General features: G+C 29.8%; 1 protein-coding gene across 3 annotated transcripts; it reads left to right on the forward strand.

Annotated features, from left to right (window-relative positions):
* Positions 1-1,512: 1,512 nt before the first annotated feature.
* On the forward strand, positions 1,513-6,403 carry LOC126733939 (uncharacterized). Of its 3 annotated transcripts, none has more exons than XM_050437426.1 (4): positions 1,513-1,954; positions 2,491-2,630; positions 3,015-3,158; positions 4,280-6,403. In XM_050437426.1, exon 4 carries the CDS (start codon positions 4,533-4,535, stop codon positions 5,766-5,768), a length of 1,236 nt encoding a protein of 411 aa, XP_050293383.1. In that variant the 5' UTR covers positions 1,513-1,954; positions 2,491-2,630; positions 3,015-3,158; positions 4,280-4,532; the 3' UTR covers positions 5,769-6,403. The 3 variants fall into 3 exon arrangements, with proteins under 3 accessions (XP_050293383.1, XP_050293385.1, XP_050293384.1); XM_050437428.1 differs by having other exon boundaries at positions 1,513-1,940; XM_050437427.1 differs by having other exon boundaries at positions 3,015-6,403.
* Positions 6,404-27,143: the final 20,740 nt, after the last annotated feature.

The following is a 27,143-nucleotide window of genomic DNA, read 5'->3' on the forward strand; positions in this document are numbered from 1 at the left end:
GGCAACGTCGCGATTATATTAGTAGGCTGCTGTGGATAGGGATACGCTTGCAATATGGGAGTGGCTCCGGTTTCTTGACAAGTTACGATCAAACGTTTTGCTTTCGATATTTTAGAGTAAAATTTCGTTTCCGTGTCTAACCTAAATGTTTTTTCTTCGGGAATTAAAAATTCCAAACGAGTTTGAATTTTGTCAAAATCTGAAAAGTCTTCTTCAATGCTTTTTAAACGAGATTCGATTTGAAACTTATCGATATCTTCTACATCTTGTCCCGATATAATTTCTAAAAATTTTGAAAACCTTTCTAATCTCTCCGATATTACCGATCTTGCGTGTAAGTCTTCCGATTTTTCGTCATTCTGATCCGCGGAACTAACATCCAATTGATGTCTATTTTTTCGTGGCATTTTGTTTTATAGAAATAAATAATGTTTAAATTAATATTATTTTATATTAGTGCAAAGGACCAATAAAACAGGTTCCGAAAGTAAAACTCGGATACATAAATTAAACATAGAGCTTATTTTCAAAAGTAATAAAAAGGCATAACTTAAGTACCCTAAGAGACCCTTTCGAGAAAAAGAAGAAAAATTATATTGATGTGGGTTTATTTATTTTTTTTTCAGTCTTAAGCATTAAGCAAATACGTGTTGAATACAGCTGTAATAGAGATATACTTGCGTTTAATTGGAATTCCCATAACCTATTTTTATTCACTATTAAAAATTTAATAATTAAATTGGCAATTTTATCCTTTTAACAAGGTACGATACGAGTTTTTTTTAAAGAAAATGTCGATATAATAAAATAAATGTCGATACTAAATACCTACCTCTGGGATGGCATCAGCAATTTTTATGTCGATTAAACGATTTCGATTTATCTATGTTTTATTAAATATCGATACGCGATTGTCGATATACATACGTTATGTCGATATACAAATGGATGTAAAATTCTATAGGTTTCGATTTTTCGATATAATAATTAGAAAACGACCAAGAACACCTTTTTTATTTCGATTAAAAATGTACACACTTGCATACCTACGTGAAAATGCGATTTAAAAAATTAACGGTAAATGTAAAACACATGCATAATATCGATATGTATACTCATCAAACAAAGGACATGCTTAAACTCTAAATTTAGACCCTGTAAACGTTATTTCTTTATTTAATTTCAATTTCCCTAGCCTCAACGAATAAATTGAAACGGGCTTACCCAACGGTTATGTCCTATCTGCAGCAATGTTCTCTAGTTCGGATTTTTCCATAGGCTTCTTCGTTCGACATCCGCTCGATTGGACCAAAATATTGTTGTGATTTGCGGTAATTTGAAGGACCAGTCAAACACTTAGCTTGACAAAACAAATGAATATATTCGATGTAAGTAAACTGTACAAAGAACATCGGCCTTAGATATAACTAGTTACTTAATATTGGGTAATAGAAATTAACGTAAAATTAAAAGGAAATTTAAAATATATGCGTATGCGCCGGTGTCTTGAGTCGTTCTGTCTCACCATAGAGAAAATAAGAATAAGGAGAGTCCCAAAATCATACGCGCATTTCGCCACTTAGTTTTTTGCGCATCTAACTTGCGCATGAGGCGCCAGCGTCTCAGCTGAACTAAAAGAGGTGACAGGTGACGGAAATGTCGGAAACAGCTGATTATAAAGATCGGAAATGGAGAAGAAAGCCGAAGTGCCGAAGTTCCAAACAGAGAAATAAAAACGAGAAACGATTTGACGCCATGACATAGAGAAATGAATATTAAATAAATAAAATTAAATATACTTTCATTTACTCTATGCGAAATGATTGTGTTTGTTAGCGTGGTTAAGTGGGTGATTAGTTCACTTTTTTTAAATTTTTGAATGCTCTACGTCCTCGGCTCTACCGTTCTGGCAGTTCTGGTTGGCATTAGGCATTGCTTTAGTAAGTCGATGAAGGTAAGCAAAAGCAAAGATATTACCTATTAGGGTTGCCAACCGTCCTTTATTTTAAAACTATGTCTCCTGCTCTTTGAAAGGTGGCAAAGGACTGCAAATGTCCTTTTAAATCCGAAAATATAAATAAAAACACTTAGGTAACCACAAATAAAATTTCAAAGTCCCATACACCATGATAGGCCATCCAAAACATGAAAATACTCTATTTTATTTTTAGGCTAAATACTATAATGATTTGTTGGTTTTCTTTTATTTCAATAGCTCAGAATTGGCAATACTATATACCTACATTTACTTATACTCACTTACTCGGTATTTAAACTAAAGGACCAAAGTTATACTTTTCGCGATGCAAAAAGATTGCAGCATGAGCAAAGCGAGAACTGCAATTTGCTAAGGGATTAAAAGACACTTTGGTCCAGGGTTTTATATGCTATTTTTTTTGTAATTTCATTATGTTAGGTGTTATTTATTACATGCCATTTATATTATATATTATACACACAGATTAAAATAGCAAATTATATTTATAATAGATTAGAGGAGCAACAACATCATCCTACAGAAGCAAGACCGAAGCAACCTACAGAACCAACCTACCAACCTTCGTATGATAGCAAACCTCTTCAAACAGCTATTGATGATCCTACTGAAATATCTCATCATGTGAATTCAGGTTAGCTATTGCAAAATTGTTTTGTTAATGTGCCTATTAGAATTTTAACTTTTTGAATTAAATATTGAGCTAATAAGAAATTTTCCACTTCAGGAACATGAATTATGAAGTTTTATTTTTGGTAAAAGTAGTTGCATGCATTTTTTATTTAAATATTGCTTATCAAATACAAACATGGCATAAATATAAATTTCAATCTATTATTTTGTAATCAATTTTTCAGTCAGTTATTTATCTAGTATTGTATAAATGTGCGGGACAAAAAGTGTACTTTTAGTCCCGAAATTACAGAAAAACAATTATTATCAACAAATATTAATATTTTGAATGTGTTCCTTATTCCCTGATTTAATCTTTAATTTAAATTTGATTATGTTTACCTAGGTATAAGGTTTTACCAAGGTACCTATTAACATAGAATTAAGGACCTTAAACTTCAACTATGGAGTCATAAAATAGGGAAAAAGCCAAACATGATAGCAAAATTAGTAGAAGACAAGCAACTTGGAGACTTGGGGAGAAGGCAAGGTAAATATTCACTTAATTCATTTTTTGTTTTGTAAATGTGGTATTTGATGCTCTTTTGAACATTTTCTGTATCATGTTACTTATTATGGTAGGTTCATGCACACAAATAATATAATATAATTAAGAACTAATAAGGCCATTTTATTTAAATAATTTTTATGAGTTCATACAGCAAAATAAAATAACTTTAGTGTGGCCTGCTAATAAAATGATTGATTACGGACTAAAAAGAGGCCTAATCGACACATACTGTAAATAAATTAAAAAAAAACACCCATTTTCAGTATGTAAATAGTTTTCACATAGAAAAACCATAAAAAACAACTTTATAAAAAAGTAGGGTTATAGGCTGAAATTGATGATGCTCAAATCGATTTTCACTTAAAATAAGCTCAAAAGTTAGAGTTGACCAACTTTTATTTTAGTTATTTTATTTTATATTGTTTTATTTGGTGCATGGACTCACTATTATAAAGTCGTAGATTATACATACATTTACATGTATGTTTATGTACCAGCATAATATGTGGGTACCTATGATGTTTATTTACACTATATATTTAAACTTTGTGTGATATGTAGAATTGTACAGGGCTTTTCTTATATTTTTCCACCCCCTCTTATTTCAAAGCAATTTCCTGGCAATAAAACAATTGCGACAATATGCATTATTATAATGCTAGTGTATAAAATGCAAAGCAGCCAAATCATAAACTTTAATATTTTAAAAACTGTTAAACTAAATATTAAGAATGCATATATTTTTGAAGTCAGGAAAAAGTAACTTTTATTTAAACAAAAAAAAATTTTTTTAACTTTTTGCAACACCCTGCATACATAAAACAATATTTTGCCAAAATTAAATGTTGACCCTGCAACTTTTCCCTATACTATGTTTTTTTTCAGGGTGGTCTAAAAAAGTTAGGGGGGTGGGAAAATACATAATATAAAGAATGGCCCTGTATACAGGGTGTGTCCCAAAAGTCAACAATCAAACTTAAGGTGGAGAAGAAGGAGGTCATTTAGAATGAAAATAATAACATAACCATCTACATAAAATATGTTGATATCCAATTGTTGATAGTTAAAAAGTTATTGTATTTTTTATCTTTATGTTCTAGATTTAGTGGGAATTTAGAAATTAACAAATATACATAGGCCATGAGGCAACACATCAGCTGCTTCTTAAAATTCAACATAGGACAAGGTGTAAAAATGTTTTAAGCCTATAGGCATATTAAATTTCACTAATTATTATCAAATATGTAATAGGTAGCAAAATTGATCGATATCCTAACACTTTAAGTGGTATGTAGCATTTTTTGTTTTTTTCTTTTGCTTTAAATGTTGGGGTTCAATTAAAAACAAAAAAAAATGTCTGACACCAAGGATCCTGGCACATATGTTCGTAAGTGCATGGTTTTTAACTGCAAAAATAAATACTTTTTTCCCATTGTTGAACCTACTTACAAAAATAAATCATTCTTTCAGTTCCCGGTCAAAGACATAGAGAGAAGACATAAATGGTTCAAAATCTTAAATTTAGAATATACAGAAAAACAGTGCTATTTATGTCAAGATCATTTTAATGAAAATCAATTTTCAAATACATATAAAAATCGTTTACTTAAATTTGCAATACCATCATTACGATCTACTTCTCAAAGTTTTGAAATTGATTCTTTTGTCGATAATGAACCCATCAGTATTGATTTTAACAATACCCAGCATTTGCCTCCCGTAAACTTACCAGCAATAAATTCACATGAAGCGACTGATCCATTTCAAAGTCCTCCTTTATATCAAGCTAGAGAAATTTTAGAGTTGCCTAGTAGTTCTGCTGAAACCACTAATCTTAAAAGAAAATTTAAATCCGATGCCAAACCTTGCCAGTCCAAAACTCGTTCCAGAAAAAACTTCTTAGCTGATTTGGGGGAAACAAGATCAAAAAATCTTACACCGAGAAAAAGAAAGCTATATTTTATTAATAAATCACAAAACAACACAATCTACAAATTAAAACACAGGTTAAAAAACTCCAACGATAAAATTAAAACCGCCTATGAATTCTCGAAAACCAGAATATTTAGAGAACTAGAACAGCACTTGGATCCGGCAGTGGTTTCATTTTTCCAAAGCTCATTTGCCAATGTGTCAGTTAAAAGACATACATGGACCCTAAGGGAAAAAAAATTTAGACTTCTTACAGAATGTCAACAATGTGTAGAAAATTTGCTGTCGGACACAGTTGAACCCCAACATTTATTTGTATCGTTTAAAGAATACACAGACACAAAAAAAAGACTGACCTACGTATCCAAAGATGTAAGCTACTATTTAGCTAAAATTCATGACTGTGTTATTTCTATTTTACCCAAGTATGGATACATTTCCCATTTAAGAAAAAAGATTAAACTCATTTTAAAGAGTCATCTAGATTTTAATTGGTTTAGTTGTGCTGAACACAAGGACATGATTCACAATAAATTACTAGATTTCTCCATAGAGCTTATAATAAAAAAATTTTATGATGACATATATAGAAATCTTAAATTGGAGAAACAAAAGGCTCTTGATGAAAAAAAAATGAGAAAAATTAGACATTTATGAAAAAGTCTTTGATATAGTAAAAGTCATATTCCTATCATTTTGGTCACCTGTCAAAAGGCCAGTTTTCACCTGTCAAACAATGTAAATAGCAGGTGGATGGCATTGTCTGACATCTGGAAAGCTGGGTTTTTGACAGGCGACCAAAATGATCGAAATATGAAGTCTTCTATTATACTAAACATAAAATAAATTAAAATTAAATCCTTAATGCACGGCCTGCCTTATTTGTTCCTTTTTTTATAATGTTAAGCATTTTTAGCTGTTCTTATATAGTTCTTAAGTTAGTGAATTAAGTCATGAAAAATAAACTATCTGTGATTTAATGGTTGTTGATTTCTAGTTTTTAAGGATTTTGTATTTTTATTTCTTAAGTGTTTAATAATTTAAATTTTAAATTGCAGATAACTTAAAAGATTTTTGTTTAGGTTTAAGTTTTTTGTGTTTTTATTTTTGATTTGTAGTATTTTTAAGGTTTGTAAGTTTATAAGTTTGATTCTTTTTTATTGATACTTTTTTGCTACCTATTAGAATATGTATTTTTCAGGTTTTGTTACCTTAACCTTTGCATTAAGATAGTACACCTATTTGACAAACTGACTGAAAACGGCTTAAAGAAAAATAGGATGAAAAAAATTACTGAAACTAAAAAAATAATATTTCTTTTTGCTAACTTCTTTATCTTGTTTCTAGTCCCTTCAGTGTTTTTTATTTTTTATCCTCCTGGCATTATTTTAATAGGAAAAACCAAAAATTAGTAAAATTATTTATTTCTACATTTATATAATATATGTTTGTTTTTCTTTTCTTATAGTATAACATTTAAGGATATTATTATAATCATAATACAGGTTAAAACATTTTTGAAATGGTTTAAACTTCGTGATTCTGGTTTTTCTACAAAATTAATTTTTAAACTAAAAAAGTCTAATATTTCGTGTTAAATTTATTTTTTTTTTCTAGATTTAAGCTTTCTGTGTATGTTATTTTTTGACTTGCAGTCTAAATACATATATTTTTTTTGTTTTATTATTATATGCATTTAATTTTTTGTTTGGTGGCTACCGACAAGATTTTCATTAAGACTGGCAAACCAAATGCAATTTACTTTTTCAATATTAAGTTTTTTCTAGATTTAAGTTTTCTTTGTTCCTTTTTCACGTCATTACTAAACTTTGTAAAATGTAATATCAAGTTGGCATTTTTAAAATAATTAAAGTTTTTGCCTTCTTTGTTTCCTTGAGAAACTACTTCAAATAGTTGAATGTAATCAATATGAATAAATGTATGTATGCTCAGTTAACTGGTCAACTGCATACTTGTAAAAAAAATAAATAAATTGTTTTTGTGTACCTATCGATTGTGTTTTTATGTCCTTATTACGCGCAATAAAAAAGGTAAAATCTTCTGTTTTTATTATCTTTTATAAAACCATTCAGTTTATATTTTACTTTGCATTTTTAACAGTTTAGTGCGACGAAAAATGATACCTCAATGCTTATTTTTTAATTTAATTTAACGCCAAAAAGTCAAATTTAGATTTTTTGATTGACATTCAAGAAAAAAACGTTAATATTTTGTTTAAAAGTACTTTTCTTATATTTTAACAAAATTCTATCACTTTGTTAATACTTTTATCGATATCTCTATAGAAATAGTTAACTCTTGCTCATATCCATCAACATTAAAAATAAAAAACTAATTCTTTATTATTATAAAATTCTATTGAATTACAAGTTAACCATCAGTTAATTAGGTTTTCGTTTATAATGTTGGATTCGAACAATTAGTATACTATTTACATTGAGATATCGATAAAAGTATTGATTAAGTGATTAAAATTAGCTAAAATATGAGAAAAGTATTTTTAAACAGAATATGAACGATTTTCTTAAAATAAACAGTTCACGATCATTTGAATATCCCGCCCTTTTTTGCTTGGTAATGTAGGTCGCTGTTTTATCGATAAAATCAAATGCTGTAGTTCCTAACTTAATAAGGGGGTCGCTGCGATCGAACGCTGTGCCCATTATTAGTATGGGACCGGAGACTCTCCCTCTTCTTATTTTCTCTATGTGTCTCACACTTTCTTTCTTCGGACCTCGCTTCCCACCAACCCCTCTCGCTCCCGGATTGGGTGTCGTCACAAGTACAAAAGCGAGGTTGTCGGCTTGTAATGTCTTTCCAAGTTGGAACATAAGAGAAAATGGAAACTTTTTATTGATGGATTAAAAAGTTTTGAAAAAGTTGCATTGTTGTGTTTGGAGAGACATTGTAACTCAAATTCAAATTTATTTCAAAAATTAAGTAAATATTTCTACAAAGGAATTTTTACAAACTACCTCTCCCAATAGATGGCACATACATACTATGATATAATAATAATATTAATAATAAATAATAAAGGTGAAGATGTGGCGAACATGGCGACGAGGCAAACTGGCAGAAACTTTCACAAGATTTGAGATCTTAGTTTAGTATAGTTTTAAAATAATGCTACAACATATGTTTGATTTTTTAATAGAAACTATTTCGATTTAGTCCTAAAGATTTTCGGATTAGTAACATATTCCTTTAAGTTGACACGCAGTTTATTAAAAGGAACTGGACCTTAGTAGGCATAAATTTGTGAGTAACGTTTGTGGGTTTAAAATGAACAATCATATTTTTTGTACACACTAGAGTTTTTACCAATTGGACATGTAAGTTTATTGACATAATTAAGTGCTGAGTGAATATAAAGGTTTGTAACATTCAAATATTGAGACTAGTATATAAATCGTACGGTGAGAATTTGTATGGTTTTCTAAATATAATTTTTAGAACAGTGTCTTGAGTAAATGATATTTTTTTAATAGTTGTATTATAAGCACATTCCTATATGATTCAGTATCTTAAATTGGGGCTTTATATATTTTAGACATATACATATAGGCTTTATATTATATATATATATTTGATTGATTGATATATTTGATCAATATCAATTTTACAACTATATACTATGTAAGTCAATAAGATTTTCAATGGAACAGCAAATGGCAGAAAAAAAAGGGCGAAAGGCGTGCGCGAGACAAAACAAGGGCAGCTAACAGTAAATATAATTATTTTACAGGACATCCTAACTTATTTTATTTTTGCGAGAAAATCTGACAACAGCACAGCACGCATGGTTTGGAAGAAATATAGGTTATTTTTGCTCATTAATAAGAAATTGCTTAGCGTATTTTAGGAATCTTTTATAAGTAAATTCGTTTACTTCATCTGGTAAATTATTCCACAATTTAATTCCTATAAATGTAAAAGATTTCTGAAAAGCTGCAGTGCGATGTTGAGGTACCCTGTATTTATTACCAAATCTTGTATGATGCTGATTAGACAGCTAAATAGGTACAAAAAAAGGTCTTTGGCGTCCAAAAGGTGGGGTAGGAATTATTTAGAAATATATTATTTATGAGTAGACCCTCTTCAAAAATCCAAATTTTCGACCTTGAGGGAAAACCGCGCGCGCCGTCATCTTTTAACATTATCTCCGTAATTGTTCACCTTACAACAAAATATGTTCTAAGCAAAGTTAACTACAATAAAATTTCTTATATTTTATGTATTAACAGTTTTTTTGTACGTTTAATATATAAAGAGTTAGACGGACACGAGATTTTTCGTATTTATAAACGGGGTTTTTTAATTTTACAAAGTACAAAGTTCAATTAATTATATACCATAAGTGCAAATAGGCAAATATATTATGTTATTTGCGCCTTGCACTACTACATATATTTAAAACTAAGTCAATACAAGGTAACACAATTTAACAATTTAACACTGGCCTTGTTGGAGACGAAAACATAAACTGCCATTTATCTAGAGAAATAGGTACTGATCGAATGTTCAACATTATTAAAATGTGTGAAAATTTCGAGGCAACTAAATTCAAACGCAAGGATAAAATTACTTCATTAATAGCGGTTAATAGTAGCATAAAAGTCGGCGAGGAAACAGTTCCTATAAACCCACTAATATTATTCCAGAGAATGTGCATTACGAAGAAATCTGACGACGAGTTGAAGAATTACCTTAAATTTCAGCTTTCTCCATTTCCTCTGTCACTTTTCTCAGAAGACGGAATGCGTAAAGGTACGAAATCATCGTTATATTCTGCATTTACGCAATGTACCGAAAGTGTCTATCTCGGACATAACAAAATCAATGTTGTTGATGGAGGATATCTGTTACATAAAGTTCTATGGCATCGTAATGATTGTTTTAAGTCAATATGCGAAAAATATATTCAGTATGTAAAAAATCACTATGGTTCCAATGCAGTCGTTGTTTTTGATGGATATCCGGAAGGTCGCCAAAAAAGTACAAAGGCAGCAGAACAACTACGCCGCCGCCGATCAAAGAGGCAAACAACTGTCGATGTTATTTTTGACGAATTAGTGTTGGTTCAAGTTTCGCAAGAACGATTTTTTAGACAATGAAAGCAACAAACTTCGCCTGATTTCGATGTTGACAAAAAAATTTAAAGAAACTACTATTACAGTTAAGCAGGCTGAAGTTATGATTGTGAATACAGCAATTTCCTTAGGATCAACATTTGATGCAGCTTTCATCATCGGAGAAGACGTGGATCTTTTAGTTCTACTAACAGCGTTGATGTCGCCACATCTAGACAACATTTTCTTTTGCAAACCTGGGAGAAGTAAAAACCCTGAAAGAGTGTACTCTGCAAAGGGCTTACAACAAAAAGAGGCAGCTGAGGACATTCTCTTCCTTCATGCGTTTAATGGCTGTGACACAACATCGACCCTTTTTAACCAAGGAAAACTGAAATTTTTATCAATTATTCAAAAATACCCCAAACTCACTGGCATCATTGACGTCTTTAAACAACATGACGCAACACCAGCATGTATTGAGGAAAGAGGAGCACAGTTTCTTGTCGCTTTGTATGGCGGTGACATGGAAAAAGAGACCCTAGAAGAACTTCGATACAAATTTTTTATATGATCATCCACAAAAAATAGATTTAATCTTTCTTCTCTCCCTCTAACTAGGAACGCCGCACGGTATCATTCATTTAGAACATACCATCAAGTTCAATAGTATGGAATCCAAAAAAAGGCAGACGACTGGGGATGGAAACCTGGTGCAAATGGTTTTTCTTCCGTAACTATGACAGAGGAATGAGCTCCAGAAATATTATTACAAATTATTTCATGTCATTGTAAAAAAGGGTGCGGAGGAGCATGTAGCTGCAAAAAAGCTGGACTGAATTGCTCTATTATGTGTAGATTCTATAATGGTCAGACATGCGACAATGCCACAGAGGTTCTCATCGACAGCGAGGACGAGGATGAGAAACTATTATCAATTGAGAACCCAATTATCCAAAGAACTGGTAATGACTTAGATGATGAAATTCAGGATGAAGACATAAATTAACCGTGACCATCTAAAAGAGAAACTGAAACGTAAATGAAAAGTGAAATATGTGGAGTAGGCCTACAGGGGACACCACGGTAAAAAAAACGCGCCGATTAGCTTTACCTCATGGTGGTGTGGAAATAAGCTTTCAGTTTGCATTGCAAACTGAGTATTGTTTCAATTTCGTGAGAGATATGTAATTAAATATGACATTTTACTATCAACGATAGCGAAAAAACATCACCTCTTTTAACAAGGGTAACAAAATTACTGAAATAGCTAAAAACATATTTTTTAAAACTAAAAAATGGTTGTTTGAAGTATTTTTTTAAAGAACTTCATGTTTGTGTCCGTGTAAATCTTTGTATATCAGAGGCATAAAAAAAGTGTAAATACATAAAATGTGGGAAATTTTGTTTTCTTTAATTTTGTTTATGTCATACTTTGTCGTAAAATTAACCATTACGGAGATAATACCAAAAATCCTTTTTTTATATGTGTAATCCAAGATGGCGACGCGCGCGGTCTTCCCCCAAGGTCGAAATTTTGTATTTTTGGTCACAGTCTACCCGTAACTAACATAGTCCAAAATAACTTCTACCCCACCTTTTGCAAGATCAAAAGCCCTACTACCTGGACTAGATGTAAAAATGGATTAAATAACGCTGCAAGGTATAAGGGTTGTCCAGTTTTTAAGATTCCATGTAAAAAAAGTATAAAAATTAAGTTTTCTACGGTAACTCATATTAAGGATATTTTTGGAAGAATATTGTAAGAAAAACGCATACAATTGTTTCGTATTTTATGTATTTGGTGTGCTAATTGCATGGTCAAAGATGAACCATAAACCACATCACCATAGTCGAATAGCGATAATATTAAACTGTCACATAATTAATACTTTATTTTGGATGGTAGCCATTTTTTACAATAATTAAGTTTTTTCTATCGTATATAAGCAATTTTTAATTTATTATGAATATGTGCTTGAAATGTTAGCGAATCATCAAAAAGTATACCCAAATTTTTCACCTCTGAAACTGAGGCCAAAGGCATACTATCTATTTGTGGAACAAATAATTGCCTAATTCTTTCAATTTGATATTTAGCATTAAAAAATAGCCTACAGGATTTAGAGGAGTTTAGTTTTAAATTATCATCATCAGAGAATTTTTTTAAATTATTCAAATCCGTGTTAAATTTGTCAATATTTTCGTTTACATCATCTAAAGAAAATGAAGTGTATATTTGAGAATCATCAGCATATTGTTGAATTTTCGAGTTTTCAATAGAATTGCTCATATCTGCAACATATATGAAAAACAACAGAGGGCCCAAAATTGAGCCTTGAGGCACACCTGTGGCGATTGGTACAAATTCAGATCGAACGCTTTGAAAATCTCTCACAATTTCCACACAAAAGGATCTATCTATTAAATATTGTTCGAAAAATTTTACAGAACTATCAGAAAGTCCATAGTAATGAAGCTGGGCTAATAGCGTATTGTGGCTAATCGTATCGAATCGAATTGTAGTGCAAGTTAGTTATCTAAATCTAAATCACTCTATATATTCTATAAATTACTATTAGGTAACTGATTAATGTGTGTCAATTATTAATACTGCATTGTAAGCAATATTCTTTTGTAACACCAATTGGGGGTATCTAGGCTGCCTAGTGATAGATAGTCAAGGTACAATATACGTATGCAAAACATGAGGTTGTTTCTTTTGACACCTTTTGAACCTTACATGATTGAACCATTACAGAATGCTTTGCTGAAATCAAGAAATGCCAGGCAAGTTATTAGTTTCTTATCTTTACTGTGACGAACATTATTTAAAAGATTAACTAAACAAGTAGAGGTGCTGTAACCAGATCGGAATCCTGACTGGCACGATGGAATAAAATTTGATGTGTTTAGGAAGTCGTACAATTGTTTATTAATATGTTTTTCAAGAAGTTTAGAAACTACCGAAAGAATACTGATCGGTCTTAGATCCTTTAGTCCTTTAGGATTCGTATTTTTAGCTAGCGGTTTCACGATTGCTTTTTTCCATGAAAATGGAAAATAACTTTCTAAAATACAGAAATTTATTATATTTAATAAGGGTGGAATTCAGTATAGCAAGCAAAGTTTAATATCCCTCACTGATATACCATCATCGCCAATTGCCCCAGTGGATATATGATTCAGAATCCTAAACAGGGAATTCTCGTCTATAAGCGTTATTTAGCTAATTTAGTTTGATATTAACATTGGGATGGACATTTCAACGATAAAAAAAGATTTTGTCATCTGCCGCAGAGTTAGATGCTTGAAAAGTAGATGAAAAAAGGTTGCAAATCTATTCTGGATCACATAATTCATTGGGAATTTCAACTGTCTTATGATGATATATTTAATTTTTTAGCATTGTCCCATAAATCTTTTCCTTTTTCTGAAGAAAATTGGTTAAAATAAGTAGTTTTCTCCTGTGTAATAGCATGTTTTGTAAAATTTCTTAACTGTCTATAATATTCTAAGTTACCCAAAGTTTTGTTTTTTAAATATTTCTTGTGTATCTTATCCCTTAAACGCATTAAAAGTTTTATGTTATCAGTTATCCAGGGCATAAAATTTTTCTCTTTAACTAATTTTTGTTAAAGTGGAGCGTGTTTATTTATTAAATTTAATATATTTGTATTAAAAATATCTAATTTTGTATCAATATTGTTTGAGAAATAAATACCGTTTCACTCTATTTACTCAGCATCAGACTTAAAAGTCATAAAATAAGTTTTTTTATAATTTAGTCATAAAAGGCTATTGTTAAGCCAATCATAGATCTTGGTGGGACCCACCTCAGCTTGATTGACAGTGTCATAGGCTTTAGGAAGATCCATAAAAACCACCAAATTTTTTTTCTAATTTTGTAAATTAATATTAATACTATTAACTAAATCATATATTACATTTTCAGTAATTTTTCTATTTCTAAATCCGTAATGCCTATCGTGTAAAATTTTATTTTTGTTCAAAAAGTTCATTATCCTAAAATATAGGCGCTTTTCAAATATCTTTGCAAAATCATTTATAACAGAGATTGTTTTATAATTAGTAGTTTCATAGCGGTTATCTGATTTGAATACAGAGGTCACAATTGACATTTTCCAGTCCAAAGGTAAATTGGATGACATAAAAGATAAATTTATTAAATGACATAGTGGCTTTTAAAATATGAATGTGTATTTTTTTTATTAAACTTGTTGAAATTTTATCTTTATTTCTTTATTAACTTAATTATTTTTTAAACATTTTATATGCATTATAAGTTTAGTGTTTTGTACTGGGAATAAAAATAAGGAATAGGGGTTTAGCTTACTTTTCGATTTGTAACGTTTATCTTTTCTAATGTCATTTTGAAGATTTGTCCCAATATGTAAAAAGAAATCGTTAAATATGTTGCTAATCTTAAGTTCAACAATTATTATCTTATTATTTTTGTAATCATTTTTGGATTTATCTAATTTTGACTTAAAATAATCAGTTTTAGTAGATTTGATTAATTTATTTAGATTATTTCTATAAGTTTTGTATTTCATTGTCAATGCTGTTATTTTGTATTTTAAAAATGTTTCGAACGATTTCTTTCTATAATAGAGCTAATAATTCCTTGTGTTACCCATGGCTTGCGTTTCCATTTTTTTGCTTTTTATTATTGTTATTTTTGTATGTTTTCTTAATAAGAATATAATCCTGTCTTTAAAATAGTATTAAGATTCTACAGAATCTTAATATATAATAATATAATTATTTTTTGTTAGTACTTTCTCCCATAGTTCATTGAAAAGGCCATTTATCAAATATATATAATTTATGTTAATCTTTTTATGTACGGTGTTAGAATTGGAAATTTGTTTTGTTACATTTTTTATAGATAATCCAAAATAATCAATTAAATTTGTTTGAAATATAAGCGGTACATATCTTTCCTTCTTAAATCCAGTTGCTTCGTTTTTATAAAAATCTGATCTAATGCCGTTAAAGTCTTATAAGTTATTCTTGTTGCTTCATTAATGCATGATACATAATCATTTAGCATCATAATCTTTAAATACCTGTTACACTAATATATATTTCTTCCAGTATATTAATATTGAGATTGCCTATAAAAACATCAAACATATTTTTTTTTATTTAAAAACCTGTGATTTTCGAGCTCTGTTAAAAATAAATTTAGGTTTGTAGAGGGTGGTCTATAAGCACCTATAATACCAAAAGAAAAATCATTTATTTTTATAGTACAATACAGAAGATTTTATTTCATATACATGATAACACCACCATTTTTAATAAACAGAGATTCATTATAAAAAATGTCAAAACCCTCAATTTCATACCTATTGAGATCAACTCAAAAGGTTTCTGAAAGAACTATTACATCTATATTTATAATGTCCCACTCATTTATATCTATTAGTAACTCCTTAAAATTTTTTTGTATACTTCTTACTAAAGCGAAAGATTGGAAAAATGAATTTGAAATAGGTTAAAAGTATAATTAATAAGTCGAAAAATAATAATGTTTTGTCAGTAACTTAACAAAAGCTTGTTTCAAAAAATTACAATTGTCAGAATGAGATTTAAAGGAAATAACTAAATGTAAGTTTTAAAGAGTATTAATAATTGAAGAAGAAAAAATCTAATAAAAAAATTGTTTATCAGCAGGATTCTTTTCAATAATCAAACAAATATTATAAAAACTTAGTATTTACAAATTAACACTTAAAACATTATACGTTCTTAAGGTTTTTTTTTTGAAAGAAATAAAAATTGCAAAAGTCGAATTGACCAAGATTAATCCAAAATCCCACTGCTTAAGTTCAATCACAAAATTTCTCGGTTTCCAATTAAACTTTCAAGTATGTACACTATCTACTTGCAAATCAGTAAATCGAATGAGTTGGACTTGAAATGGAATGAGAGCAGATCGCTCTATTGCTTATTTTTGGTAATTGCGCCAGGAACTATTTCGGCCTTTTTGTTAGAAAGTTACACAATAGGTATAACTTACCTAGACGAACTTTTTAGTTTAACTATTTGACTTTTGAAGGATTTATTAAAGTAAATTAATTTATGAGCATCAACGGTAAATCATGGGCTAATATTAGCGGCAGACAATTTTAATTTTGCTTCATTGAATGATATACAGTTAGTTATTAATATGGTTTATTTGTCTATAATTATTCACAGTTTATGTGAGGAATTTATAGCCAATATTCACTATGTTTTTAAAGTAAATAATAATTTTAAATTACTGTTTACTACTATAATATATAAAATATGTATGCTATTAGGTTTAAAATTATAATAGGATTGTTTTGGATTTTACTGTAATACTGGCTTTTTACACTGCATGTGTGATTTAAATTAAAATTAGCTTTAGTTTTAAAATGTAATTGAGTTTAATATTAGTCTTTTTAAACATAACATAAAAACAAGAAAATTAATTATTAGAAATTTCTTGTTAATTATTGATATTTTATGAATTTAAGCAGAGCATTTCATCTTTTTTGTTTGCAGATTTTTGTTATAAAATGTTCATATCTCATTAAGTAATTTTTTTTGTTCATTTTTGACTTTACAATGTGGCCATTTGAACAGAACAATGATTAGTCCCCTTAGTAATATCAAAAAATACTTATTTCAAATATTTGAACGGGTCAGATAGTTCAGAGATGTCCAGAAAAAATAAATCTTGCTAATATAATTCATATGCCTATTCTTACTTATATACTAAGTGACCCAACGAAAACAGTTCAGGAAGGACTACGGCTTAAATATGAACATTTAAAAAAAATCTGCGGATATATGTAGACATATATGTACAAATTTCTTTATAATAACTTTAAGTATAATAGCGGGGGCCCATTTACCTCTATTTCCCCCTCAAGTGGCATGTGTGATGATACATCTTTATTTTCTAGCTCTAAATACGTACGGTCCCAATAGCTGAGAATTAAGGAATGAACCATTCAGCCAAGATTTAGTAAACACTATGATCTCATTATTACTCATATATTACAGGCATATATGTTATGTCTGTAATATAATAATATCTTATGTGAGTAACTCGATCATCTTTGTACGAAGGCCACGAATATTTTGACAACAAATAACTAATTTCTTTGAACCCTAGTTTGAATTGATATTGTTAGATGGTGTTCGAATTATTGATAGTTTTTTGCTTGATTATGAGAAATTTCAGGCAATGTGACAGAAGTGTTGCTAGATTTCACACTACCAATATTTTCAGATCTTTTATTTGTCGTGACGAAGAAATTAACAACGTTTTTGCTTATTTCAAATGAAGGCATTTGATCTACGATTCTCAGATGAATATTTGTAAGAGAGTTAACATTATGTAAGGTCCTTTGGCATATTATAGTATTATAGTTTGTGGTAGCACTGCATCGTGTATGAAGTCAATTAAAATTTGTTTAAAGTTACGCTTATTTTATTTCTAATAATTTATCTAAAATTAAGTGTCGCCATGCTATTAAATAAGAAAGATTTTACTGAACCTCCTATTTTAGATTGGTAAGCAAAAAAAAATATTTTTAATAACAAAATATTCTTCGGTAAAATATTTCATCTGGATAGTACGTTATAAGACAAACTACCATCTGAACTGATAAGGCAAAATAAATACATACACAATGTAAAACTTTAATTTAAAGTGCTTTAAAAAATGTATGTAGATCTACTCCAACAACTAATGGAACAAAATTTGAATCATAGGAAGCTCAACGAGAATACGAAGAAATATCCAAACTTAGCAACGACATGGTTATAACAATAGATATATTGAAGTAGTCCTATGATATGTATCTTAATGAACTTAAAACAATAAAACAAAAGACCCTAAAAATCTTCAAGTAAAACAAAATCCAAGCGTCAATCTACTATTGGTTCTAAGTAATAATGTTATAATGGGTAAGAATTTTACTTGCATTGTAAATATACCACTAAAAAAGTATGACGTAAACTGCCAATGTCGCAATAGTCTACCTTTTAAGGACTTAGTTTCTGAATTTATGGAATATAGCTGCAACCTCTTAAATGAGAACTATGTGGTTTTTTTGTAGGTTAAGAAAATATTTAAAGGGCAACTCTAGTTAATAGTTAATATGCAAAGCTCATTAAGGCCTCTTAGTATATTAAGTTGCTATTAATTGGTCTGCCACAAACTCTATAAAAAATAAGTAAATAGGGCAATTTAATCAGGAAAATGCACTCTTTTCAATGAGAGTTTAAAAAAAGTGGCTTTCTATTTGAAAAAAAAATAAACAAAAATCGACGGGTCTCAGGAATTTTGCGAGATAAAATTTGATTAGTTTTAACTGAATTTATTCCAGTTAAAGTCACCACACTGTATGTACAGAGAAAAGTTCATCAGGTCAGGAGTACCCAATATCCAAGGAGAAATCAGATGATTTAACGCCTTCCTTGACCTACTTCATCTTTAACAAAAAATCTTCTCCCCTTCTTGATTAAAAACCTAACTTTGCTTTTAGAATTTTCAAAAGACAGTTAAAGAGATTGCTGGCTGCTAAGACTTATTACTCTGTTGCAGAATTCTTCCTAAGTGATGGTACAAAAATTTGAACAACAATTTGTATACTAATTTTTTTTTCGTTTTTACTTTTTGACTCTGTAGTTTGTAGTCTTTTATTTTCAATTTCTTAGCTTTGTTAAAAACATGTTAATATTAGGTAATAATAAAGCGATATTTAACTTTGACTTTGACTATATCTTAGATTCTATTTCCTTTCGATAAAATTATAAATTGTTATTTTATTGCAGTAAATGCAGACAAGTACATATAAAAAGAAAGTAGAAATTATTAAATGTATTTTATAAAAACAATATGCTAGAGTAACGGGAACTTTAATTAATGAGATGCATACAGATATTCATGTATGTGCATATGATCGAAAAATTTGGCAATTAGTAGCAAAATTCCGGTAAACCGGTTCGATAGAAATTCTTTACGAATTAATAATAATGTCCGCTTTATAAAGTTTGAAATATTTCTAAATACTCCACCTTCTTACGTTCTCTTGTAAGACAATTTTTTTTTGAACATTTTTTCTGAATGACAAAACTGTAAATCGACAAAATTGTCATTAATATTTCGACATAAATTGAAGGATCTACCACGAGGTTCATACAGAACAAAAATTTAAATAGAGATACTCATCTTGACCTGCTGGCGAATACCATCAACCCAAGGGTAATGAAAATTTTGGAGAACGACTAACATTACCATAAATAAATTCTGATATTTTAGTAAAACGGAGGTCCTCGTCATAAAGCATTTGCAACACGGCAGTTGCTAAAGAAAATATTTCCTGATATATTGATTGGAGAAAAACGGCTTCCGAGATCACTCATTTAGCATCTCCTTGCTTTTTTTCTATGGGCACATCTAAAATTAAAAATTTATTTCATGCAAGATAATTTTATTTTCACGATGAATGCAAATTGGACAGACTAATTTAATTATGTTATTATTTGTCATTATAAGTAATTTTCTTTAAAATCGTTATTTAATATGTCCTTAAATGGTCAGTTATGTGATTATTTTGGATACTAATAGGTTAAAGTTTCCGTGCAATTCTTGTCACTTTTTTTTATTGAGATTTGTTTTTTTTTATATAAATTGCAATTTTTTAAGTTTCAATAAACATCTGCATTGAGTTGAATTTTTAAAGAAATTTGTTTAACAACTTCTAATAATCTGACCAGCCAAGTTTTAACTTTGTCTTTTTCTTCATGTCTCATTCATGGCCAAGTTGATTATACATGATCTACTTTACTGTCTTTTAATTCTTAAATTTATTTATTAAACTGATATTACTTTAGTTATTTCAAATTTTTACAATTATTGCTTTTAAACTAGTGGCTTTTTTAAACTGCAATTTTCTAGATTAGTTCCTTCATATAACTGAGGAGAGAGTTGATCGAGAATTTCTAATACCAAATACTTGACTTACAAGCGCTGATGAATTGACTTGTAGTTAATTTCCAAGTGGATGGGACAGACTACCAGGTACGGGTAGACAATAAATTGTACAAATTGTATACGAAATAGAATTTATTATGTTCATAGCTTCTTAACCCATAATCCTAAATAAATAGTTTATTGGAAAAATGGTGTTACAGAATTAAATTAATTATATATTTCTAAACTGATTGTTAAAACATGCTTTCTTATTTTTGGTACATATTTAAATAACAAATTGAATGACATGAAGTATTATATTATCTACCTAGTTCCCTTATTAAAAATCTAACCCACTTGGGCGCAGGAACTGAATTGGATTGCCCTGTCAAGATAAATAGAGCAGGCCATCGACATACAAATGTTCGCAATATCTGAACTTGTATTAATTATGTTGTACTTTCGTGACCTATTGATTTAGATTCGGACAACTACGGTGCATTTGCAGAACCATGGACGGTCATAATTTAGAAGCCATAAATGCTTGTCTTGTGTCGATTTGCATAATAGAAAGTGCTTTAACGAAGCGCTAAAGCTTTTCAATGTCTATTCGCTGCATGCAGTCTAAGATTTTTTTAAAAAGACTTAGCTATAATAAATAAGCAACCAAAGTTATATCATCAATTCAACAAAAAAAATATTTTTAGGGGACCAGGCCGTACAAAATATTATCAAATATATCAAAACAGAAGGCGCTGAAAAGGGGATAACAAGACCTTTTCGCTAAATTGATTCGGAGCACATCCCAACAAGCAGGAAATGGCAATATCATATATCAAATTGGAAATAAAAGCTAGGAAAGTGACGACTGGACTTTTTCTTTTAGTCTGATTCATAGCTAAATGTAGTTTACGCCCCCTAACCTCCGAAAATGTTCTTTATCCGCCATAAATTCTATGTACCCCATTATAAAACACGCGGGCGTCTCCCTATACAAAATAAATCCTCTTAAAAACCACTGCCTAACCAGAAAGAAACTTTAGGAAGATTAAAGCATTAAGGGGGTCTGAACGCAATTAAAATATAAAATGACTATTTTTCTTGGCTATTTATCAGGAATACCTTTTGATTTTGTAATTAAGTTACTAAGAACCCTTTTTTAGGAGTTTTGATATTAAATGCTATTTATTATTAAATACTATTCATTGATACTCGCAAAATATATTTTACAGAAAACCAAGGAAATGCAAACCAAGCTTTATGGATATAGAATTTTGAATCCTTGTTAAAGATTATACTTTTTATCCGACTATCAATTTAATTTTGATTTAAAATTTTTTTTAATTTATATTTATTTGAATACTATTTATTTTTAGATCTATCGACTTTAATTTGTATTTTTAACCATAATTCATACTCACTTAAAAATAGGTGCGAGAATAAATATTCTCGTGTTGATTATATAACAAAAAATATTTCTTTCATTTACATACAATTAACAATATTACATTACATACAAGAGTACTGCTATATTAAAAACTATATTAATAGAATTTTCTTGGATCAGCTTCAGAATTAAAAAATGTTATTACATTTTAAAATTGTATTTGAATACAAGATAAGAAATCAAAACCAAACGCCGTATATAGATGTGAAGGTTCTGTTCGAAAATGGAGTACTAAAATAGAGCTTTATGGCGCTCCGGTATTTAAAGGTACATAATTTGATTTTAAACTTGGATTTTTAATTACAACTCAATGAAATTTATTAGGAACATAAAACTTTAATATATTATTAAATTTTTTATATTTTAAATATTTTATTTTATATTTATGTAGTGTCAAATTGAACGTAGAATATACTCAAAAAAGTGAGGAACTACTTAAAAAATCTGTGTCAAAATTAACAGCAAAAAAAAGTATGATACAAAAGCCTTAAATATGGTCTAAATAAATCTAAAAATGAATTTTTATCAGTAAAGGAAGGACAATACAGACCTACAAATAAAATTTTCTGCTTGTAAATTCTAAATCTGAAATAAATAAAATCGCTTGTTTCAGAAAAACTCCCAATATCTACGATCTAGATTTCACTTACCAACTTGTCAAATTTATAAGAATGCTACAGCCACTCATTTTCTATACACTCGAAGATAGCTTAGAACAGAGTCGAATTGTGTGACGCATAGATCTAATAGGACCTTTATATAATAATTGGACTTAAAAAAGGAAGGACTTAAAAAACGAAAATAAAAAAGTTGTCTATAACACTATTTCACTTCACTACTTTTAGAATTTATTGACTACCGAGTGGATATCTAAAAGTATAAGGAATGTCTGTGTAAGAAAACTTAACAACCGTTTGAAACTGTACCTGCGAGGAGTTTTTATGGTAAAAGGATCATAATTTTATATTTAGAAGTTTTTACATATAGAAAGTATTGAGAATCAAATAATAATAATAATAATAATAATAATAAACGTCTTTTTATTAGGCTCGGCGAAGGGCAGCCATGGCTGTTTGCTTAACCGAGCATACAAAAATCAAATATTACATAATTACAATATTGCATAAAATATCGGCAAACATCTAACTAAATACATTAAATTCTAAATAATAACAGTCAAATGTATAATTCAGCATTAATTAAAAACTACTATGTTACAATATTAATTTTAAGGGAAAAACAGGTGAAAAAATACTTATAAAGATACCTACTACTTATACGCGAGAAAAATAATAATGCTTCTTAAACAGTTTAGAAGTTTTATTCTTATTTATATTTACCCAGCAAGAAGCCCTTTAGTCGAGTTTTAAAACCCGATGAACTGAGATTTTCAAATTTGTTACATATTAAAGTGTTATAGCACTTGGAAGCCAAAAACGAGAAACTGTGCTGAAACATGGCTGTTCGATGCTTTGGCACATTTAAGAGATTATTATGGCGTGTAATCCGATCATGTGTAGAGGATCTGTACGTCATCTGAACCCTTAGATAATCAGGAATACCCGTCATTATTATTCTTTAGAGAAAACATGCAAAATGAAGAGTTTCGCGGTCCTGAATACTTAGCCAATTTAATTCTGGCAACTTGTATCTTACATGATCTCTTGTTCTCAAATTATAGATAAAGCGAATACAAGAATTTTGAATGCGTTGTAATCTCTTTTTTGATATTAAGTCAAGTGAAGGTCCATATACAAAGTTACAGTAGGTAGTATGCGAGAGTACCAAGGACTCACACAAAGTCTTTTTAAGATGAGTACTAAGAACGCTTTTCCTCTTGTATAAATTGCGTAATGACATATAAGACCTTTGCACTACTTTTGCCACCTGTGATCGAAATTTAAGACCAGAATCCATTATTACACCGAGGTTATTAGATTCGTGTACTGTTGGAATAATGCTCTGGGAAATCTGGACTACCAAACTTTCTGCTGCCCATTTGTGATTAGGACCAAAGTATATAACAGCTGATTTAGAAGGATTGAGCTTTAAACCGTTATTTTTTGAATAATTTGCCACTCTTTCCAGGCATTGATTCAGTTGACTGATGGCCGCATGACTCTCAGATTTAGAAAAACTTTTAGAGATTTGGGTATCGTCAGCATATCGATTGCCAGAGCAGTCATCGCCAATCACAGAGTCTAAATCAGCGGTAAAAATGACAAATAATAGGGGTCCAAGAATAGACCCTTGTGGCACACCCTTAGTAAGCAATTTAAGATCAGATCCCACTCCATCAATCTTTACAAACTGAGACCGTCCCATTAAATAACTTTTAAAAAATTCAACGGTTTCGGGAGAAAAACCAAAAGACCTCAGTTTGGCACATAATAGTCTGTGATCAAGCGTGTCGAAAGCCTTGCTATAGTCAAGAAGAACAAGCGCTGTAGTCTCACCCCTATCCGCAGCCTTAAAAATGTCGTCCATCACTTTGAGTAGAATTGAAGCTGTACTGTACCCTTGACGGAATCCCGATTGCGTAGAGCTAAATAAAGAGTGTTTGTTGAAATGTGCAGACACTTGGAGGTAAATTAATTTTTCTAGAATTTTTGAAAAGACACACAACAAACTAATAGGTCGTAAATCAGAAAAACTCTCTACATTTTTGTTTTTAGGCAAGGGAAGAACTACAGATATTTTCCACTTGAGAGGAAACATATAATGTTTAATGATTTCATTAAAAATATGAGTAAAAATCGGTACAATTACAGGACAGCAGAGTTTAATCATGTTAGGTGATATGTTATCAAAACCGCAGGCGTTTGACTTTAGGCTAGATACAGCACGTAACACATCTGTCTCAGTAAAAGGCAAAAATTGGAAAACATTGTTTGTTCGGCTTTCTTGGCCACTAGCAGTAGAATTATTATTCACATTTAGCGTTAAAGCATTTACAGAATCTATAAAGAAATTATTAATCTCATTGGGCTTTTTTAGGTGGTGAGGTACATTAATATTGTTTTTAGTTTTATTGTATATATTTAGCTCATTTAGAGCTAAATATATATAATATAGCTATAATAAATATAGCTTCGTTTTTACAGGGTGTCCGAGACAAAACAGTTCACCCTAAAAATCTTAAAAAATAAATTGTTTAGCAAAAAATAACCGAACACATCAAATTTAATCTTGAGGGGAACATTTATTGATAGAAATTGCATTTCTCTGACTCACTATCATTTCTACTATCACTACTCACCCCCAGAGTTTCCATGTCAATTTTCTTAAATGGGAACACAGGTCGAGTGTTACCTTGAAAGGTAATTTTATTCACTACATAGTCCTATTTTAATTTTTTTTATTTTATCAATTCGTTTTCAAGAAATATGAATAAATGTGGATAAAAAATAAACCCTATTTCAAATTTAAAAAATAAAAATACTAAACACCTATTTTATTAAATATTGAAAATGACCTACGTTGACGTCCATACAACAATACAATTGTTGTTCAAAACGTCTGCGCACATTAGCGAACATTTCGGACATTACTAACAGACATTCGTTAACAATTCTCTTTTAGAGATCTTTAAGGGAGTCAGGCTTTGTGGCAAAGACTTCTTTTTAGATGACTCCATAAAAAAATCCAAAGCGCCAAGATCGAGAGATCTTGCAGGCCATTCTACGGTACCTCTCCGGCTAATCTATCGTTCAGGAAATAAGTCGTTCAAAAAATGACGAACGATAGCAGCATAATTTAGTTATGCAGCATCTTGTTGAAACATCAGTTTATTTTCTAAAAGGATATCATTTTCTTCAAGTAACTCAGTTATTTTTGACGACGTCACTGATTCCTCGTGTCGATGACATCCACAATGTAATCAAGAGGCGTTGCAACCTTTTTCTAACAAACATAATCTACATTCGTTTAACGTTGAAAATCGACTGCATTAAAGAGTATCTTATCATAGTTTATTTGAAAAAATTGTTAAATATTTTATTGATACACAAAAGTATTATTTTGTGTCTGTCAATTTATTTAAGTGAAAATTTTTTATAATATTAAAAAGTGTTTTTTGCAATTTCTACATCACCATTTGCATTATTACATCAAACAAACTGACCATAGGGTGAACAAATCAAGCAACTAATAGACTGGTATAATAATGAAAGATAATGTGCTGCTATCTGAGAAATATCTTGTGAACTCAGCAAGCCTGAGAAATAAAGAACAAAACTTATGGTAATTTTACAACATGCTGCATGTGTGATTTTTCATAACAATATTATAGTACAATCTATGGTAAGTAAGTGTTTATTAAGTAGTTTTTAAATATTTACATCTTTATATAAATACTCAAAGGAAGGACTCTTAGAAGGTTATTTTGCGAAGAAAACTGCCCTTCACGACAAAAATAATCCTGAAATTTTTTCTCTAATCTCATTTGCCAAGGCAGTTGCGTTTCTGCATGTACTATTTATTTGTAAACTCTGTAAAGGAGCCTTAACTTCGTTACCTCAGTTCCCAGGGGTAATGTTCTCATAAAAACTTTTTGCTCGGATAATTCCACACTTCTTTGTAGAGGTTGAAAACCAGCGGATATGGTATGGATACGTTTTCGATAATTTGTCTAGCTCGAAAAAGCTGATAATTAAAAATCCTTAAAAATTAATAGCAACTTAAGATTAAAAGCAAATATCAAAAATATCGTCTGTAACGTACGGCATTATTAAATGCATGCAACTATTCGCAATTTTTTGCCCATTCCCTAACCTACAACATGGATTTTTTTCTTTCGTCGCCTTTTTTTCGTTTTTTGTTGTTAAGCATTAAAGCGAAAAAGGCTGCAGCAACTAAAGTGAGTTGCAACAACAACGCTATGTCTAAACGTTGGTAAAGTTCTAGTCCCAACATGCAACTTTCTTACGTAGCGGCAGCACAAAAACTACGAACCATTATACGCAACTGTTGGCACTGTAAAAAAACTACTGTAAATTCCATTATATTGTTCTTGGTAGTTTTTTTTGGTTAATAGATGCTGTTGCCGATTAGTTCTAACTTATTGTCATAATTTCTTGTCGGCATCTGGTAAACGTTTTCACAGTTCAAAGATTAAAATTTTCTAATTTCTAATCAAATTTATTTTTGTTTATAAGAGAATTTAATTTTTATAAAGATATTTGCATTACGGTATATGGTATTATTGTATTGTAGGCATGTTATTTTATAGTAAATGTATTGCTATCATAATCCCGAGTATCACTAACAAACATTTTTATGAAGAGCAAACAGCCTCTATGTACTTTGATATCATCTAAAGATAAAAATGTGTGTGACTGAAATTTTGAATGAAAAATTTATGGGACCAATGAAAAACAAAAAAAAAATAGCAATGCGAGGATAAAAAAAAGTATTTATTAGACATTAATTTATTTTATACTCAAACTGTTCTTATGCAATTTGGATACAAATCTATTTTTGAATTTATATTTTACTTGTTTGTTGAAAAC

The sequence above is a fragment of the Anthonomus grandis genome, chromosome 3 (genome assembly GCF_022605725.1).
Source record: "Anthonomus grandis grandis chromosome 3, icAntGran1.3, whole genome shotgun sequence".
Lineage (NCBI taxonomy): Eukaryota > Metazoa > Arthropoda > Insecta > Coleoptera > Curculionidae > Anthonomus > Anthonomus grandis.

What these genes read in the sequence shown, in the direction of transcription:
- LOC126733939 (XM_050437427.1), top strand. Translation starts at nt 4,533, where the DNA reads ATGTCTGACACCAAGGATCCTGGCACATATGTTCGTAAGTGCATGGTT.